Source organism: Emys orbicularis, chromosome 22 (assembly GCF_028017835.1).
Source record: "Emys orbicularis isolate rEmyOrb1 chromosome 22, rEmyOrb1.hap1, whole genome shotgun sequence".
Classification (NCBI taxonomy): domain Eukaryota; kingdom Metazoa; phylum Chordata; order Testudines; family Emydidae; genus Emys; species Emys orbicularis.
The window spans coordinates 13,305,807-13,324,556 of record NC_088704.1 but is presented as its reverse complement, the minus strand read 5'-3'; the positions used below and the strand labels follow the sequence as shown (position 1 = coordinate 13,324,556).

Here is an 18,750-nt window from a genome sequence, read left to right as displayed (position 1 = left end):
CATGCTGGAGGGGTATGTACACTGGGAGGGTCCAGCAGCTCTACAGCACCTATTCTGCGGGATAAAATAAAATTCTACACAGAACATTAATTCTGCACAAATTCTGCATTGCGCATTGGTGCAGAATTCCCCCAGGAGTATAAATTATACCGAAGTGAGTGGTAGTGTAGACCTGGCCTTAGTGAAGACACTACTATGCTGACGGGAGAGCTCCCGTTGGCATAGTTAATCCACCTCTGTGAGAGGCAGTAGCTATGTCAATTGGAGAAACTCTCCCATGTCATAGCACTATCTGCACTGGGTGTGTTAAGTCAGTGTGTTGCTCAGGGGTGTGGATTTTTCACCCCCCCTGAGTGACCTACTTATACCGAAGTAAGTTTGTAGTGTAGACTTGGCCTCAGGCTTTGAGATTTTCTTTCCGCTCCAATATTATTATTATTATTTTTTAAAAGCAGATGAACAGTGCATTATAATGGGGGAGGCGAGAGATACTTGCTTGTTTTGCTGACTTTTGTTTGGTTGACTTGCAGGGGGCGGGGTGTGTGTATAAGTGCAATGTAACAGTATCCCACTAGGGAAAGCAATGCCAAGATGGTACACTCATGCCATATAGTGGTGCAATATAGCAACTTAGAAAGGTAAGCAGGGGTTAATGTTGCTATTTAGGCTTTGGTTATTTTTGGTGATTCCTGCTGAATCCAATGGAGTTGTACTGGCCTAAGGAAGCTTTAAAACCTTGTATAAGCTTCTATTTGTTATCTTTTCCCCTTTTTCAGGCTCATTCCTTGCGTTGTTTTTTATAGCCTCGTGTATCTGGGGAGGAGTCAGGATTTGTATTGCACACAGGGAGCTGAGTTGAATTTGAAAAGTTTAGAACTAGCATAACTTGAAACCAGTGTTTGAGATGTGCTTTTTGTGTAACAGAGCAAGCTTGGGCCGTCCTGTCACCCATAAAGTGCTTCATTGGAGTAGGAGACGGCCCCATGACCAGTGTAAGGTTCATTTACAGTTTGAAGTTTCAAATGGAAATAAGGCACCTACAACAGAATAGTTCAGGTTTATCCTAAAACACGTAGGCTTTATATAAATGAACAAATAGGACCACAATCAGCGTTTCCCCTATGTACAGGACCTGACGTTTCCATTTGATATTAAGGTTAGATAAGTTTCAGAGTAGCAGCCGTGTTAGTCTGTATCCGCAAAAAAAAAAAAAGAACAGGAGTACTTGTGGCACCGAAGAAGTGGGTTGTAGCCCACGAAAGCTTATGCTCTAATAAATTTGTTAGTCTCTAAGGTGCCACAAGGTTAGATAAGAAACTGATGGCCTGCAGCTATCTTCCAAGAAATAAGCCATGCTTCCATGACCGTTCTTGGTGCTGATTTAGCCAAAGTGCCCCTTGAGGCAGTGGAATGACTTTGCTTTGCTTAAGTGGCTCAGATGGAATGTGTTTGTGGAATCCAGAGAATCGTAGCTTTTTGTTGAGCCTCTTCTGTACAGAGAAATTATCCATGTTCTGAAAACATTCTCAGGGATTGGTCTTCATAACTGTTTGGGGGTAACATAGCTGTGCTGAGCACTGCCGGGATGAAGTACTGTAAAAAACTATTCCACCAGCGCTTCCCAGTCTCATGTACTTACTAACAGCACCCCCGCAAAGGGATGATGGGGTGGCAGCAACTCCTCTCTGCAGAATTCTCTACCGGGCTGGGGGCCTGGAACAATACCTGGAAGAAGTGTGAATTGTCCCATACAAATTAATGGGCTGTTAACTCTGAAACCCCTGCTGCTAATGCCCCCCCCCCCCCCCCCCCCCCCCGCAGGGCAGCCTGGGTTTCTGAGTGACCCCATCCCAGTGAGATGAATGGGGTAGTTAGCACCATAATGTCTGCAGACCTAGGTTACACTCAGGTCACATGTCTATACTTGCTCTGCCTGCAGCAGGAAACAGGTTCCTAGCTGCAGTGTAGACATCAGTTTCTGGTCAAGTTTCCATTGATGAAGGACAGTTTTTCAAGCAATTTCAATTCTCGCTGGGGGTAGGAGGGGTTGATGTAGAGGGGGTACTCGGGGAGACTGGTGTAGTCTGGGGGATTGAGAACACTGATTTAAGACGCAGCATTGACCCTCTGATCAGAGGGGTGTGTGGCTGCCTCTAAAGAAGATTTAAAACACACACACACACTACATTTGTTAAATAATACGTTTTAAAACTTGATCCAACCTTGTGTCATGCTAGAACCTTGGAACAGTTCCCTTGGAGTCCAGCCTAGGGAAATCTCTCCGTACCCATGCTTTCATCCCTCATTCCTGCCCTGCAACTAGATGGGTAATATCCCACCCACACGCTCTCACTACAGACCATAGTCCCCTCCATGAGGTTGGGATCTTCTGATTTTTTTTAACCCATTTCCATGGCAACAGATTACAGGGCCACACAAGGGGGATTATTGCTTCTTATCCCGAATAAGCAGGAGGAGCTGGAGAAATCCTGATCCTTTGTGTGAAGGAAGGGTTGATATTTAACCCTTTGTGGCCCTTCCCCCGCCCTGTTAAGGATGCAAAATCTGGAGGTGAGAAACAGAAGCAGGTTTGTGGGAATTGGAACTTCCATGCTCTTCCCACAGTAGCAAGTGCTCTTGTACGGATTAGTCTAGTTCTCCTGTGTAGTCTCTGGTACCAGCAAACCTTTGGATGGGATGAAAGCACTCCTTTTCTCCTAGTTTCTCAGAGGCAGGCCCAATAGAGTCCACCCCTGTTTTGTGCCTGTGGCATCCAGTACTAGATCATCCTTAAAGGGCTCGGGAGCGTGCTCTCTAGCACACCTGTCTGGAGGAGCCAGATGTAGGCTGCAGTGTGCCTCACATGGACCTCAAACTCCTGTATGGTGGTCTGCTTGGCTGCTGAAAGGTGAATGCCGGTAGCCCGGGCTTACTTGGATTGGCCACCTAATCTAAAGGAAGGGCATCTCTCCCCTCCTCTCCCCCCACGCCATTTTAACCGTGTTCTTTCAGTGCCTGTCTTGAATTGAGCACGTTGGGCATTAAAATATTTACAACATAAAAATAAATCTCAGGGGCGATGGAGGGAAGGGCCTCTCTTGCCTATGGGTCTCTTAACCTCTGAAGATTTTCCCCATGTGGTCTTGATGGGGGAAAAGATTCGCTCTTAACTAGCGTTAACCAACATGAGCTAAAATCCTAGGGAAGACAAGACAGTGCGTAGTTTTCACACAAGTTAGCAGGTCCAGGTAAACCCTAGGCTCCCTCATAGTCTTTAATTGGACCTGCTAATTCATAAGAAGACTACAGACTGCCTTGTCTTCTCTAGGATTTCCACTGGAGTTCAGAATATGCCTTTTTTTCCCTAGTGAAAAATCACCGTGTTTGTGTGTGTGATATTCATGCTCCGTTCTCAGCCCTGGGGACCAACGACCTCATCTTAACCACAAAGCAGGTACAGCACAACAGCAGCTAGGCAAGCTTGCTCACGAATGTTTTAATGTTGTGGTAAGGAGACCACCCGCTAGGGATCAAAGTCTCATGCCCACTTACTTGTTGCCTGCTCTGCTGAAATTGCCGTGAAGGGAACCAGTTGGTGCCAGTTGTGCTGGTGTTTTTGAGAGGTGCGCACCTGGGAGCTGGGCTGAGACCACTTAGTTATAACTTAGGCAGCAAGTATGACTGTTTACTATCTCCAGGGTAGCCAGCTCTTGCAATTTTAGTATGAGTTTCATGGTATTTGGTGTGGTGGGCATGGGCGTTCTTGTCTCACTCCCTGTCAGTACCCGGCCTGGGCTGGGGAAGCTAATGATCCAACCAGCAGACCAAATGTAGTGATGAATCCTGATCATGTGCCACCTGAGGCACATTGCACATAGGCTGAGATATTTGGTGTATTTCTTAATATTCCAGTTCCTGGAAGTTGGTGATTACCTGAGAATCCGTTTTCATCTTTAAAAAAGCCAGCCCTCGTGATCGCAAAGAAAAGCTTGAAAATGTGACCAGAGTGTACCTTACGGACTCAGAAACCAGAAGAGAAAGAGTACCCATGATTTTTGGAACGCTTGGGGTTAACATTGCTGTGTGTCTGATCCAGAACGCTCACCAGTGAAGACGACCATCTTTCTCTGGCTCAAAATCTCCAGGACTGTCCCATTCACACCTGCTAACCAATAGACTGTTGGTTTCAATATGTGTTTGTTTCTCTCTCCTTTCTTTCTTCTCCTCCCCAACCCACTCTATTGCCTGCCATAGAGCCCACTATGGGGATGGGTAGTCTGGTGTAGGGCAGCATTTTTGGGTACGTCTTCACTACCCGTCGTATCGGCAGGTAGCAATCGATTTATCCGGGATCGATATATCGCGTCTCGTTAAGACGTGATATATCGATCCCCAAACGTGCTCACCGTCGACTCCGGAACTCCACCAGAGCGAGCGGCGGTAGCGCAGTCGACGGGGGAGCGCGGCCATCGATCCCACGCCGTGTGGACCCCAGGTAATTTGATCCAAGATACTTCGACTTCAGCTACGCTATTCGCGTAGCTGAAGTTGCGTATCTTGGATCGATCCCCCACCCCACCCAGTGTAGCCCAGCCCTTTATCTCAGCAGTATGATTTTCACGCCACCTTGAACTTCACTGGTAGACAGAAGTAGCACTGTTGGGCATAGTGGGAGAAACTCAAGAGCTGAAGCTGACCCCTTTATATATGGTCCAGCCAAGTCTCCTGTCTCAAATAGGAGTGTCTTGCATTAGGGGATGTACTCATGTCCCTACCACACGAGCCCAGGATGGCCAGCAGAGAGCTCCTTGCTGTGACTGATCCCTGGCCAGGTCTCTTAGGCAGGAGTAGGGAAAGCAGTCTTGGAGGCACTGAGGGAGAAGTGGGGGGAAAAAGACGGACAGGAGTCACTGGACTGGAGGCTGAAAGGGGCGCAAACGTGGGAAAAGGGACAGGGGAAAGGAAAGCCCCCAGCCCTGCCATCTGTACCTAGTTAGTATCCTCAGAGAATCTTTCTCGGCTCTGATTTCTCGGCATAGACCCCCACGCTAGGGCACGGGGAGGATTTATAAGCATGTTATGTGCTGGCTTTCGAGGTTGCAGTTGTCGGTATGATCCCTCATCAAGGGCTGCTGGATAATCCAGGACTTAAAGGGAGCTGTCATGTGGGTCCCAGCAGAGCTGGCCACAGTCCACTGATGAACGAGTGCCAATGCTCTGCGTGTGTTGGCTTCTGCCTCTGTCCTGAGGGCTTGTGTGAATGAGATGCCTGCAGATGGGCATTTCTGCTCCTGTTCCACCAACAGCTGTAGTTCAAATGGGCCTTTGTGGCCAGCTGAGTGACTGTGGACGGTGGCTGCGAGCGGAGCTTGGGCAGATTTTCAGCTTCATCTTTAAGGCAGCTTTTCCTGGGGGCCCTAAGGCATCTGTGTCTTGCAATGAGGTTGTGTTGCAGAGAGTGGCATTGGGCATGTGCAGATCAGCGAGAAGCCTTTTCCCCTCTACTTGCTTCCAGTGGCATTTCTGCTGCACAAGAGAGCTGAAGTGAGTGCAGGGTATGTAAACACGGTGGGTAGGAGAACCCTGTATACCACCCTCCTCCCCCCAACCCCAACCAACTCCTTGAGACTTAGTGATCCACATGCCTGCAAAAAGGCTATTGTCACTCAGGGTCACACTGTTTGTTCAGTGGATTTCACTCGAAAGGATCGGAGGGGGCTACAGAACATGCTTCCCCTAAATGTGGTTAGTTGGGGTTTACTCTCTGTCTGAGGGTCTGTTGAACCTGGGCTGGGGGCAGGGCCTTTTTGGCTCAAGAATATCCTCCTTAAGCAAGTCCATTGGCTGCCCTGAATGCTCTATAAGGCTTTTCTACACAGGTCAGTTAATCTCAGACCCTCCTGTATCCCCTTTCCATTGGCTCTTCCTTGGAGCTGTTTTTCTGAATCTTCCATCCCCTAGTCTGTTGCTGTCACTCAGCCATTGGATTGATTTATTTTAATTGCAGCTTTCCGTATTTGTTTATAGAGTAGCCATCTGAGGTGGTCAATCAAAGGGGAGAAGGAAGATTGGCAGTCCCTGCTGGGGCTGTCAGATTGGCATTTAGCAGCAGACCAAGCCCCTACCCATTTCTTTGAGTTGAGTATCTGGCCCAACCATCTTGCCCACCTCCCAGAAGAAGGGCAGGGCAGATAGGTACTTTACCTTGTTTTGTAGTCCCAATGGCCAGTGAATGTTTCTTGAGTTTAATCATTCAAGCGCCTGTCCTGCATGCTTGGCTAGCTGTAGCTGCACAGACGCAGTGGTGCTGAGTGAGATATAAGCACCCAGATAATATTTATAGGCAGAGCCAGGCATCTGTGTAACTCAAAGCAGATTTGAGTACCCACCGGGCACCAGGACAGAAGTCCTATTGATAAAATACAGAAAAGGACAGAGATTGGAGGCCGAGAGCAGATTCCACACAGCAGAAGGACGGGAAGTTTCTCATAGCAGCTGGAGCTCCTGTGTTTTTTTCTGAGTTCCAAACCCGTGATGTGCTTGCGTGCCCTGCTGCTGCGGACGTATTGGACAAGCGTCTGTGACGGGTTGGATCACAGAAACCCCCCTGGGAGCTGCCACCCAATGTACCAAGACTACTTCTGCTCCTGTTTTCCCTGCCAGCTCAGGACTCCAGCACCCTGTCTTGCTGAGCCAGACACTCCAATCTGCTGCAACACCGACCCAGGGTCTGAATCACTTGTCCCAAAGCTGCAAGTTTACCTGAAAACAGCTCACACACAGTAGTGTGCTTGTCTTTAGCACTCAGATGCCCAACTCCCAATGGGGTCTAAACCCAAATAAATCCGTTTTACCCTGCATAAAGCTTATGCAGGGCAAACTCATAAATTGTTCGCCCTCTATAACACTGATAGAGAGATATGCACAGTTGTTTGCTCCCCCAGGTATTAATACATACTCTGAGTAAATTACTAAATAAAAAGTGATTTTATTAAATACAGACAGTAGGATTTAAGTGGTTCCAAGTAGTAACAGACAGAACAAAGTAAGTCACCAAGCAAAATAAAATAAAATGCGCAAATCTATGTCTAATCAAACTAAATACAGATAATCTCACCCTCAGAGATGCTTCAGTAAGTTTTTTCTCAGACTGGACACCTTCCAGGCCTGGGCACAATTCTTTCCCCTGGTACAGCTCTTGTTGCAGCTCAGGTGGTAGCTAGGGGATTCTTCATGATGGCTCCTCTCTCCCTCTGTTCTGTTCCACCCCTTTATATATCTTTTGCATAAGGCGGGAACCCTTTGTCCCTCTGGGTTTCCACCCCCCCTCACTGGAAAAGCACCAGGTTAAAGATGGATTCCAGTTCAGGTGACATGATCACATGTCACTGCAAGACTTCATTACTCACTTGCCAGCACACACATATACAGGGAGACTCACAGGTAAACACAGTCATCTGCGGATAATGGTCCTGTTAACGGGAGTCATCAAGATTCCAAACCATCATTAATGGCCCACACTTTACATAATTACAATAGGCCCTCAGAGTTACATTTTATATTTCTAGTTTTAGATACAAGAGTGGTACATTTATACAAATCAGATGATCATACTCAGTAGATTATAAGCTTTGTAATGATACCTTACAAGAGACCTTTTGCATGAAGCATATCCCAGTTACGTTACATTCACTTATTACCGTATTTTCTCTAAAACTATCCCAGTTACATTATATTGACTTATTATCAAGTTTTTATAAAACCATATAGACTGCACAACGTCACAGCGTCAAAGGAGAATTCCATCCGTCTGCCTCCCTGGGTACAGATCGCCTGTCTTTGGAGTCTTATTTTATCCCACAGGGTCAACGTGTAGCAGCCACTCACCTGTCACACAAGTGTTTACTGCGGTGCGCCATGGGGAGCTCTTCCCAAGGCGCTGTCCATTGGTGACACTGCCGTTGCGTGGCATAACTAGAGACTGCTATTCTTGATTGGGTAGCAGCTGGCCCTGTCGCTCTAGACAGCTGTTGTATGCGGTCACTGATTGGCTGTTGGCTTGAACAGCTGTCCCTTCGCTCCCAGACCTGGTTGGCTGGCTTTAATAAACCCAAACAGATTAACTCTGTTCTTTGAACTACAGTGAAACTTGTTCCTTGGCTCGGTTCCTGGTTGAAGACCAAATCAGCAAGTTTTACCCGAGAGATCCTACAGGTCCAAACGTGGAGACTTTAAGCAAAGCCTTTGTCGTGGTCTTCTCCAGTCAGGCTGCACCATGAAGGAGACTAAACTTGTTGAGATTCCTATTTTATCAAGATTGTTTTAAAATAGGGGGACTGGAAGGCTCAAGGGATTGGGGTTGCAGAACCTGTCCTCTTGAGGTTGATGGTTCAAACCTAGGCACAGAAAGATGGGGATTGGAAGTTGTTTCCCTCTGACAATCGGTGGCTTACGTGACAGTCTAGTAGTTCCCAGTGGGCAGGAATCCATATCTCAGAAATCTTACTACTGCATTTTTATTGGCAGAGAGACCACAAGTTGAATAGGGCACAGGGAATTAACTCCCCTCTTGTCTCTAAAGGAGATGTTGACAAAGGAGCATTGTGAGGGGGAAGGCCCCCCGCCCAGTGCTTTAGATCTGTCTTGTGGGTGGATGATTTTACTCTCCAGGGCTGCCAATCTAGCACCTTGCCTGACAGTCTAATTAGCTGTTCCCTGTTTATGACGATGAATTCCTTGCTGCAGCTCTTTGCTTGCATGATGACAGTAGACTAGTCAGTTTTGTTCTGTTTAGTCTCACTGATTCTCATGCACTAGCCCAGTGTAGTGGGTTTGGATTGTCAATACAGAGGTCTGGTAAATAGTTGGCTTTTGAGCAAAAATTGCCTTCTCTGACATTAGAAAAGACCTATTAATCCTTCAGTCCTCCTTGCCCATCCGTTTGCCTAGTGCTGTGTAAAAAGCTTCCGTTTACAATGGCTGAACTTGGGGCCAAATGTGATCTACCCGTGTCCCTTTAAGGTGTGCTGAGCAGTTTGGGCACACAGTGATTATCAGCCAGTCTTATCATATTTCTGATGTCCCCACATGTGGCCTGATAGAATGTGATGGTCACGGCCGCTTCCAATATCACCTAGGCTTCCCTTTCCCGTGGAAACTGGAGCACAGACGCGAACGTGTGCCAGGACTCTGTAGCCGAGGCAGGTACTGTCGTGCACCCTCCAGTTGCGTTGATGCTAGCCACACTGGGGATGGCACATGAGAGGCAGTTCTGGGGGTGCAGAACTAGCAGAGCGGGATTCCCTTGCTCCAAAGCATCGAGGCACTCGATTTTTCTCAATAAAACGGCTGTACTTTCCCAGAGGCTGCTGCCCTGTTTCCTTCTAGCTCGCCGGCCCAGCTCAGTTTGACACCCTTCTGTTTCTGTCTCTAACAGGAAGAAGCCCACACACATGACTGTGAACTGCTGGTTCTGTAACCAGGACACGGTGGTGCCGTACGGGAATCGCAACTGCTGGGACTGTCCCTACTGTGAACAATACAATGGCTTCCAAGAGGTACCATAGGGGCTGCCTGGCCAGAAGGCTGCTGGGAGGGGCTGTGCCCTGTGGGAGCAGCAATTGCAGGGAAATCCCTGCTCAGTCCCTTATGACGGAGCATGCTCAGTGCAGATGAAATCTGCAGAGAATTTAGCTGCCATACACTAACAAGTCTCTACTGTGCATGTGTAAACTGAGATTTTTCAACAGTTTATAATTTGGTCAAGTATGAGTGAATTTCATGGGCACAGCGAAAGGGAGACCCCGTTAAATTTCAAACCCTTGCTCCAACGCATCGAGGCACTAGATTTTTCTCAATAAAACAGCTGTAGGAATTTTTTGACATGGATAAAATGATGTTTTTTCCCCCCCTAACCTTGTTCTCCGAAATGGCTGAATCTTTCTAGCTGTTTTGTTAAAAATAAGTAAATTCAGCCAGGGGTAGGCACCCAGCTTGGGAAACTTCAGTCCGAATGGTGGGAGTTTGCAGGAGGGTATGTCTACCCAGGAGCGGGGAGGTATAAGTCCCGGTGCTGGTAGACACATACGCGCTAGCAGCGTGGCTGCTGCTTCTCAGGTGTGTACCCAGGGGGTTGGGTAGGATTGAACTTGGCCCGCTAGCCCAAGCCACTGCCTGTGATGCCATGGCCATGCTGGTGTTTTTAGGCACTCGCTCGACCTGAGCTAGCGCATATGCCTACCTGCGCTGGGGATTACACCTCCCTGCTGCTGGGTAGACATACCCGGTGTAATAAGCAACAGAAAATGGCCTTATCGTAGCCTTAACTGCAGGGCCTTCTAGCCAAGGCTCTCAATGAGTCTCTCTTTACAGAGAGAGATTAAACCCCACCCTCCACTCTGTCGGTAGCGTTGTGCCCAGTTTTCAGGTGGGGAAACTGAGGCACAAAGGGTTTGCTCAAGGTCACACGCTGGGGCTTTGACAAAGCCAGGAATAGAACCCCAGTCTCCTGATCTCCAGTCCCACACTACCATCTTTCCCCTGGCTTTGTGTCCCCAGCCAGGATTTCCTTAAAGTCTGACCTTGAGGCACTTTGACTCCCTTCCTGCCCTTCCATATACTCCCTTCCCTTAAAGCCATTCCCCTACAATTAGCTCATCAAACATATGGCGAAAGAAGCCATCTCTGCTGCATCTTCTTCTCCTTCCAAACCTCTCCCACTTCTGAGGTGTGCACACTTTGTTATAGGTTGACTGGCCCTAAAATTTTGGTAGAAACCCTGCCCAGATGTTAGTCTGTGGCCTGCACATCTGCATCCTGGGTTATAGCCTAATGCTGTTCTCTGTGCCGTGGGAGGGCTTGTCTACACTACCGCGTGGGGTTGATTTAAGATACGCAACTTCAGCTACGTGAATAGCATAGCTGAAGTCGACGTACTTAGATCTACTTATCACGGTGTCTTCACTGCGGTAAGTTGACAGCTGACGTTCTCCCGTCGACTTCGCTTGCGCTTCTCATTCTGGTGGAATACCAGAGTCGACAGGAGAGCGCTCAGCAGTCGATTTATCGCATCTATACTAGATCCGATAAATCGACCCCCTCTGGATTGATCACTGCCTGCCGATCCAGCACATAGTGTAGACAAGCCCGGAGACTCGTCTTCTGGATTGAACCTCGTTATTTGCCAGCTGAGGGTCGGTGGATGCTGGGCTGCTGTAGACTGGAGGGTTGAGAGGTGCTGGGCTAATATGTTTGTCACAGGATATGCAGTGGCATTTGCAGAGCGATTTTTGTGAGGGCGTGGGCGCTCGGTAACCTTTAGCTGCTTATGGACATTTTTGATAGGGCCCTTCTGTCCCCTGCTGCGGCTCCTGGGCAGGTTAGTGAAATGTGGGGTACGGTGCTGATTTTGCACCCCTGAGTGGTGTGTACACTAGACTATCCATGGCCCAGGAGCATGCACGAATCCCTGCAGCACGGCCTGTAAAACAGCTGGGAGTGGCGTACAGAACAGGGGGAAGAGCAATGGATCTTACTCTGGTTTTATTTCCTCCTCGTCGTATGGGGCAGGGCACTGACAGTGGAACTCCTGCAGAGGGTGGACTCACAAGCTCATGCTTTTCTTTGCTGCTTGGCAGAACGGCGACTACAACAAGCCCATTCCTGCCCAGTACATGGAGCACCTAAACCATGTCGTGTCAGGCGCCACCACCTTTTGCGACCCCACCAAGCCACAGCAGTGGGTGAGCAGCCAGATCTTGCTGTGCAAGAAATGCAACAACCACCAGACCATGAAGATCAAGCAGCTGGCGTCCTTCGCACCCAGGGAGGAGGTAGGTGCTGGCTTGGACAGACTCTATCCTGTTAGGGTAAAGATAACATCCACAGGTCTACCCATGAAGGCATCTTATGTTCCCATTCTATTTCATTGGAGGAACAACAGCCTTTGATCCTGATCTACCGTGTCGATAAGCTCTGGGTAATTGTAAGACGATTGAACTACCAAGACCCTTTCTGTCTGCCCACACAGCCCCCTCCTGTGTCTCCAGAGAGTGATGTGTGCTTCGGAGCTGGAGGGCAAATCTGTTAATTTGATCCCTGAGCAGGGCATTCAGCAATTCCACTGGAGCAGCCTCCAAGTTGCCCTCCTGCTGTCCCTGCCCTGGATTCCTCCATGGATTGCATCTTCCAGACAGCAGGGCTGTTTCTTGTCTCCTCCCTTCCCTGCAGGTAGCTCATCCCCTGCTCATTCTAACTCTGAGCGCAGCCCGCCTGCCTGGGTGTGAAGTGCCTGCCCCAGTTATCTGGGAGGCCATGGCAACTGCACGATGATGCAGACAGGGAATTACTCTGTCCCACCTACACAAAGAGCTTTTTGTCCAGGGCCTTAAGAAAACAGAGTGCTCCGAGCTGATGGCAGAATCCTGGATGAACTCTGAGCAAGAGGTCCCTGAGGTAGTGCAGCCCTCGGAGTCTGTCTTGGGGAGGAATTTCCCCGATGTTAAACTCAGCCCCACTTTATATCTTCACCTCCCTTATTATTCAGAGTCCAGACTGTTGGGTCCCTCTGCAAATACAGCGTGGTTTCCCTGTTGTCTGTTTCGTAGAGTATTGTCCTGTTTGGTTTGAAATGAGGCAAACCAGGATACTTCTATCACTTCCCTATGGAAACTGTGCCACAGCCTGGAACAATGCTTCTAAACCTTTCCCGGACCAGAACCCCGCTGACCCAATTAGCAATATGGAATGGGCTGAGGCCTAATAGATCTAATTGTTTACACAGGTGGGAGAGGGGGGAGTGTTCTTTCTTTTCCCCCCAATCTTCAGCCAGAGTCTCTGAATTTTAGCCCATTACCTATAGATTATACCCCCGTTCGTTAGGTCAGTTCCTCTCCCTTCTCGGCACATGTTACTGGGCTGGTTATGTCTCTCCCCTCACCCTTAGCTATCACTTAGCCAAATGGTTTTTGTATTCTTCTTTTAATCTTTCCTTGAGTGAATCCTTCCAATGATTTCTGCAGCTCTTTGAACTCCCTCCCTTTAATACTTTGCACGAGTAGCCTTTTGTGTAAGGCTTTACAAATGACAGCAGGCCCCAGGAGGTTGGTAATGGGGGGAGAGGGATTCTCCGCTCAGCTGGAGGGTGAAATGCTGCATCCAGGGCTGCAGAGCGACATTGTGCAAACCGTTCAGGAGGGGGAGTGAAGAAGACTCTCCATTCTGATTGGAATTGGCGAGGGGGATTGTAAACGGGAAGAATTGAATTAGCGGAGTTAGAATATGGCCAGGAAACTGGAGCCACCTTCCCCTAACCTTGCAAAGGTGGTTGTGGGATCGCTAACCTGCCAAACAGCACTATGTCAGTCACGGAGGGAAGAGCGCCACCTATGGAACAGCCAACGTAACTTCTTGCCAATAGGCTGGATTTCCTTGGGAGGTTTCCCATCTAGATACTGGCCGGACCTCGCCCTGCTTAAATTTGTGGGATGTGGTGGGCAGAACAACACCGTGGTAGTTCTCAAGCGCACTGTCCTTTTCTACAGGGCCTCAGCTGAGCTGCTCTGATCTGATCCTGCTACTGAGGTTAAAAAGAACAATGCAGTCCAGCTGACATTTCTCCTGGGAGTAGTAGGTTCATCTTTGTGCCTGTGTGGGACAATGAGGCTGCAGCTCTAGGAAGCTCTGCTGCTGATTGACATCAGTGCTGTCTACCCAATGGAGTGCGGGGGGGTGGTCCGCTTTGGTGTGGGCTTCTCCCCCACAACTTCTTATTTTAACTCTGTTCCTGCAAAGTATTTAGGGCAGTAGGCCTCATCCTGTTCCATGCCATGAGCCCCCTTATTACAGCAGAGAAGTTCCGGGCCCCTGGGTTGCAACCCCAGGATCTAGTGGGTTAGTTTTACTCTGCAGGCTTTTTCTTATCCAATCTATTCCATGTAATTGGAGCCTGCTTAATCAGGATGTCTCCCGGGGAGCAGATTTGAACCCATGGATTGTGATTAATGAGGATGCCTTCTGGCAGTTTCATGGTGTTTGGGTTTCTCTTGTGTCTCTGTCTCATGCTGATTCTGTCCACTTGCTCCTGAAACAGCAGTTTTCGCTTCCTCTGTGGTTGATTCACCTCTGCCTGACAATTTGCTGGTTCCACACTGGCTAGACATGTGGGGTCAGCATATAAACTGCTGGCTCAGTCTTTATTCCTGTGCAAGCCGTGTCTCTTCCCTGCAAAGAGGGGCTGTGCGGTAATGTGATGAGCCCGCTGCAGCTGAGCAGCTCCTCAGAGTGTCTCTTGGTGGGAGCCCAAAGCATCTCAGTCCAGATGGTTGTGGCCCATGGCGATGATGCGTGGCAGTTCCATGGCGTTTTTCATCCGGCCATTACAAATTGCTTTACAAAGGCCATGGAGGGATCGTTCTCACCTGTCTTTTAGACAGAGAGGTGAAGTGACTTGCCTGAGGCCGAGTAGCATGTTAGTGGCAGAGGCAGGGAGAGAATGTGGGTTTCCTGGCTGCCCTTCTGGACGGTGCTGCCTTCTGTAGAGATGCCTGGTCACTTGGCCCTCCCAAGAGCTTTGTCAATGTAGTAACATTGTGAGCTGCAGAACTCTCTCTTGTGCCCTCTAGCCTGATGCTCAAATCCTCAAGACCTCCCACAGTTCATGCCTGTGCGATGACTCTCTTCCAGAACACTGTTCCTCTCCAGCTTAGAGAAGAGAGGCAGGGTCCGAAGGTGGCTGCCAAATTCCAGCCCCGTCCCTTGGGTTCCCACGCCTGCAGAGCACTCTCATCTTATATAATTCTAGGCTGACCAGATAGCAAGTGTCAAAAATCGGGACAGGAGGTGGGGGGTAACAGGTGCCTATGTGAGAAAAAGACCCAAAAATCGGGACTGTCCCTATAAAATCAGGACATCTGGTCACCCTATGTAATTCTAGCTATGTGCCAGCAGAGGGAGCCCTTGGCACAGCGCTCCAGCAAGACAGCCAGGGAGATGCACCTTTCCTCCCTTACCCCCGGATAAAGCTGCCTGTGTCCGGCACAGTAATAAACACCTGCTCTGACCCGACTGAACAGTAAACTGCAGCAGTTGGCAGCCTCATGGCTGTGCGAACAAGGAGCATTAAACCTTCCATGCAGCCTCATCCTGGCCATGGGCCATTTGCAGTAAAGTCTGTAGGGCGCATGGTGCACCTGGGTTTCAAGTGCTCGGGCAGCTGTGCCTGGGGACAAAGCCATCAAATAGGGGTAGGGAGGAATCTGGAATGTTTCCCATCTTTGCTGAAGACGTTAATGAGACAGAACTTTTGGGAGCATTTTGGAGCTGAGAGCTGCCCTGTCCCTGGACTGTGGCTCGCTTGTGAACGTAGTGAAGTGCGAACAGGATACAAAGTAATAATAGCATTGTCACCTCCAGTTCGGCCCTTCATATTCACCACACACCCCATTGCTGTGGGCCACAGTAAGAGGAGTAGCAAGCCCCAAAACCGACTCTCCTATACAACTTGTGGCTTCTTTCCCAGTGTCTTGCAACTGTTGGGACAAAGGTGCCCATCTCCCCTGGACAAATCCCAGGGCCATCGAGAACCCTGGTCTGACTTGCTGTTTGACATCGAGCAAGTCACTTTGCCTTTGACCCCGTTCCTCCCCCAGCCCTCCCAAAAAAGACCTGCATACAGAGGTGACCCTCGTGCCTGGATTTTTCCTCCCAGTAGAGGGAGTGCTCAGCAGCCTCCATGCAAAGTCGCACCCTCCCATCCTCGAGATCTCTCTGCAGCTCCGTGCTGGGAGTGGGGACAGATCAGGGGGGTGATGAGAGGAAGGGACAGGCTGGGGTGGGCATGTTTTCCTGCTGGAGTTCAATCAGAACAGCCTGGGTCTGTTCTGTTTTCCGAGGCGCTGTTGCTCCTGGGGCCCTATGGGCAGTGGTCCCCATGCTGGGTGCTATCGAAAGCTCGGGAGCTGTCCCTTTGGCTGCTCAGACCCAAGCCAGCAGAACATCCGTGTGATGCTCCCCCTGAGTGCTGGAGCTGCGGTTCTGAGGCTCTTGGGCTGTGGTGTTGGGGGCCCTGATCTTGCGGTGTTCAGGGCCACCTGTGTTTCATCATAACGGTGAAGCAGGAATTCTGAGCCGCACAGGGTAAAAGGAATGGGGCTGGTAGACAGCCCAGGGGAATGGAGGCCCCTGTTTGTTCTTGGGGCAGGGTAAGATTTCTCCCACGGTGCCCTGCTACCCGAGCTGCTGCTGAGCTGTAGGGTTGAGAGAGGAGCCCAGCCTGCAAGACTCAATAAAGCATGTGGGCAGGGGAGGGGCTGGCCCATCCTGGCTCCCCTCTGGTGAAACAGGAGCCAAGTTTGGGAGAAACTGACCTTCCGATGCCACGGCTGGGGCAGGGAGCCCAGAACGGCCCGGCAGTGGAGATGGTGTTGAAAGAGCCCTGGGACCTGCCATGATGAGCGACGTCTCCGCTCCAGTGACCGTGATAAATGCGCCCTTCGCACAGGTTGTTTTGACAACCATTGATGATGATTTATGGCGCTGATCTGAGCTGGGGGGTTGCGCCGGTGGTTGCTGCTGAACCTAGACCAGAAGGGGAAGCAGCTTGTCTGGCTGGCTTGCCTGGGCTGAGTGGAAATCGCTGTGGGCAGGTACCAGCTGGGGCCCCTGCTTACAGATATGGGACACCTCTCCCCCTAGCTATGGGCCTTAGCTGATAAAATCAGCAAGGGCATGGCTGATGGCATTCCATATCCCATAAACCACCAAAGGCTGCTGTGGCTTGGTTCTGCTCTACCAGCACTGTCTGTCTCTCCCCGGCTGTGTGGGGCTGAGAGGCATTTCCCACGTGCTAGCTGGGTGGCTTGATCCCAGCTGACTTAGAATTCCGGGCTGGTACCCAGATGCTCAATAGTATGGAGATCGGGATCTGTGCATCGGTGGAAGAGCGACGGTGCCCTCTGTTGACCGCTGGGGTTCGGTGCCTCTGATCTGCTTCCCTGTTCTCTCACAAGGGTAAATATGACGAGGAGATCGAGGTATATAAGCACCACTTGGAGCAGACCTACAAGCTGTGCCGCCCGTGCCAGGCCGCTGTGGAATATTACATCAAGCACCAGAACCGGCAGCTCCGGGCGCTGCTGCTGAGCCACCACTTCAAACGCCGGGAGACCGACAAGCCCTATATGCAGGTACGTGGCCGCGGGTGGCAGGGTGAGTGGCGAGGAGAGCAGTGCAGTGAACCAGGCACGTCGGCATCAGCCCCAGGAGTGGGACTGGAAATGAGTGTGTCTGCTCGGGTAGCTCTGATGGGTTCAGCTTTTGAGTTGAGTGGGATGATGGGATCACATTTGGCTTAAGTTGGGCACGGGGCTAACCTCTGGTCTTGGGCCGAATTTGATGTTGCAGCTGTAAATAAATCAAGAGGGGTGAATAACGGTGAGTTCTCCGTGATCACAGTCCCCTGCCAGTTTGTCCAGCTGATGATGCCCTAGATGTCTGCCCAGATCTGTCTCAGTATAATGCTCCCTCTTGGGCCCTGATGAGCTGGTCTCTAATGTTTGGCATTGGGTTTGTGCCAGGCTGGGGGATTGCAACACACTTCACTGTGCGACGCTTGCATCTTACTGGGATGATGTATGAACTGGAAGGAGAGAGGGAGGGAGGGTTGGAGCAGGGGTGGGAAGAACCAACTTACCCTGCGGCATGGGAACTGTGAAATATAGGGAAGCAAATGTGGGACTGAGCAAGGGGTGGGAGAGAGATCTTGAGGGATGGGCCCTTCTCCTACAATCCCCTGCTATTCCAGTCCTGGGCTCCCCCCCAACTGCAGTGCCGATACCTCTCTCTGTTGACCTGCAGCCCCTTACTATTCTAGTCCTGTACAGGGGCTGGCAGTTAGGCCAAGTTGCTCAGTAGGTCGATATGATGTAGAAATGTTTAGTTGGCACCAGTCTGAGGATCCTGCCCCGCCCCCCAACTTATTTTGCTTGTGACCAGAGATATTTCTCCTTCCTCTTTGCAGAGCTTTTGCTCCTCCTCTTCCTCCTCCTCCATGAGCACCCCGACTCAGGTGATAATTCTGCGGTTCCTGACCTTCCTCAGCTGTGCGTTCCTTGTCCTGATGGCCTCGTATGGGTCAGGTGACCCCTTCTCACTCAAAGGCACGGCCCCTGCTCCTATGGAATCTGGCCCCACTGCCATCAGGAATGGGACTGAAGCGAGCCCAGCAGCGGCCTCGGAGAATCGCACTCTCCTGGGAGTTGCAGGCTGGTGGGAGCTGCTCCACCTGCTGCCGGAGCAAACGGTGAAGAACTTGAGTGTCGCTTGGACCTACGGGAGGAACCATCAGATTGCGGTCGTCATCCTCGGGCTGGTCACCTGCCTGTTAGCCATGCTCCTGGCCGGACGGATCAGGTGGGTCTCCTGTCTGCTTTCTGTGTCCATCTGGGGGCTTCTTGAGATCCCGACGGGGGGGCTGATTGTCTGCACTCTCTCAGCAGGGGGCTCTGGTTTTGTTCTGCCCTCTTGATCCTTGGCTCAGCACAGGGCTGGGAATTCAGCAATTGGCAGCACTGGCCTCTTGTCCCCTTGCAGTGCTCACAAGCCATCCCCCAAGCCAGCTGAACTGGGAGACCTGGGTTCTAGTCCTGCCTCTGTCTAGGGCACTAAGTGAGCCTCTCTGTGCCTAGAGTGATGCCTACCCGCCTGTCGGATTAAAAGGCCTCTGTATGTTGTTATGAGTGGTGGTGGTCTCCC

General features: G+C 50.3%; 1 protein-coding gene across 1 annotated transcript in view; it reads left to right on the top strand.

The window, feature by feature from the left end:
- Window positions 1-18,750, top strand: part of TMEM201 (transmembrane protein 201) — a 46,675-nt gene that overhangs the window by 2,452 nt on the left and 25,473 nt on the right. Inside the window, exons 2-5 of the mRNA XM_065421401.1 lie at window positions 9,437-9,557; window positions 11,637-11,831; window positions 17,007-17,183; window positions 18,017-18,408. Of these exons, the coding sequence (XP_065277473.1) occupies window positions 9,437-9,557; window positions 11,637-11,831; window positions 17,007-17,183; window positions 18,017-18,408 (885 nt within the window). The remainder of the gene's footprint in view (window positions 1-9,436; window positions 9,558-11,636; window positions 11,832-17,006; window positions 17,184-18,016; window positions 18,409-18,750) is intronic.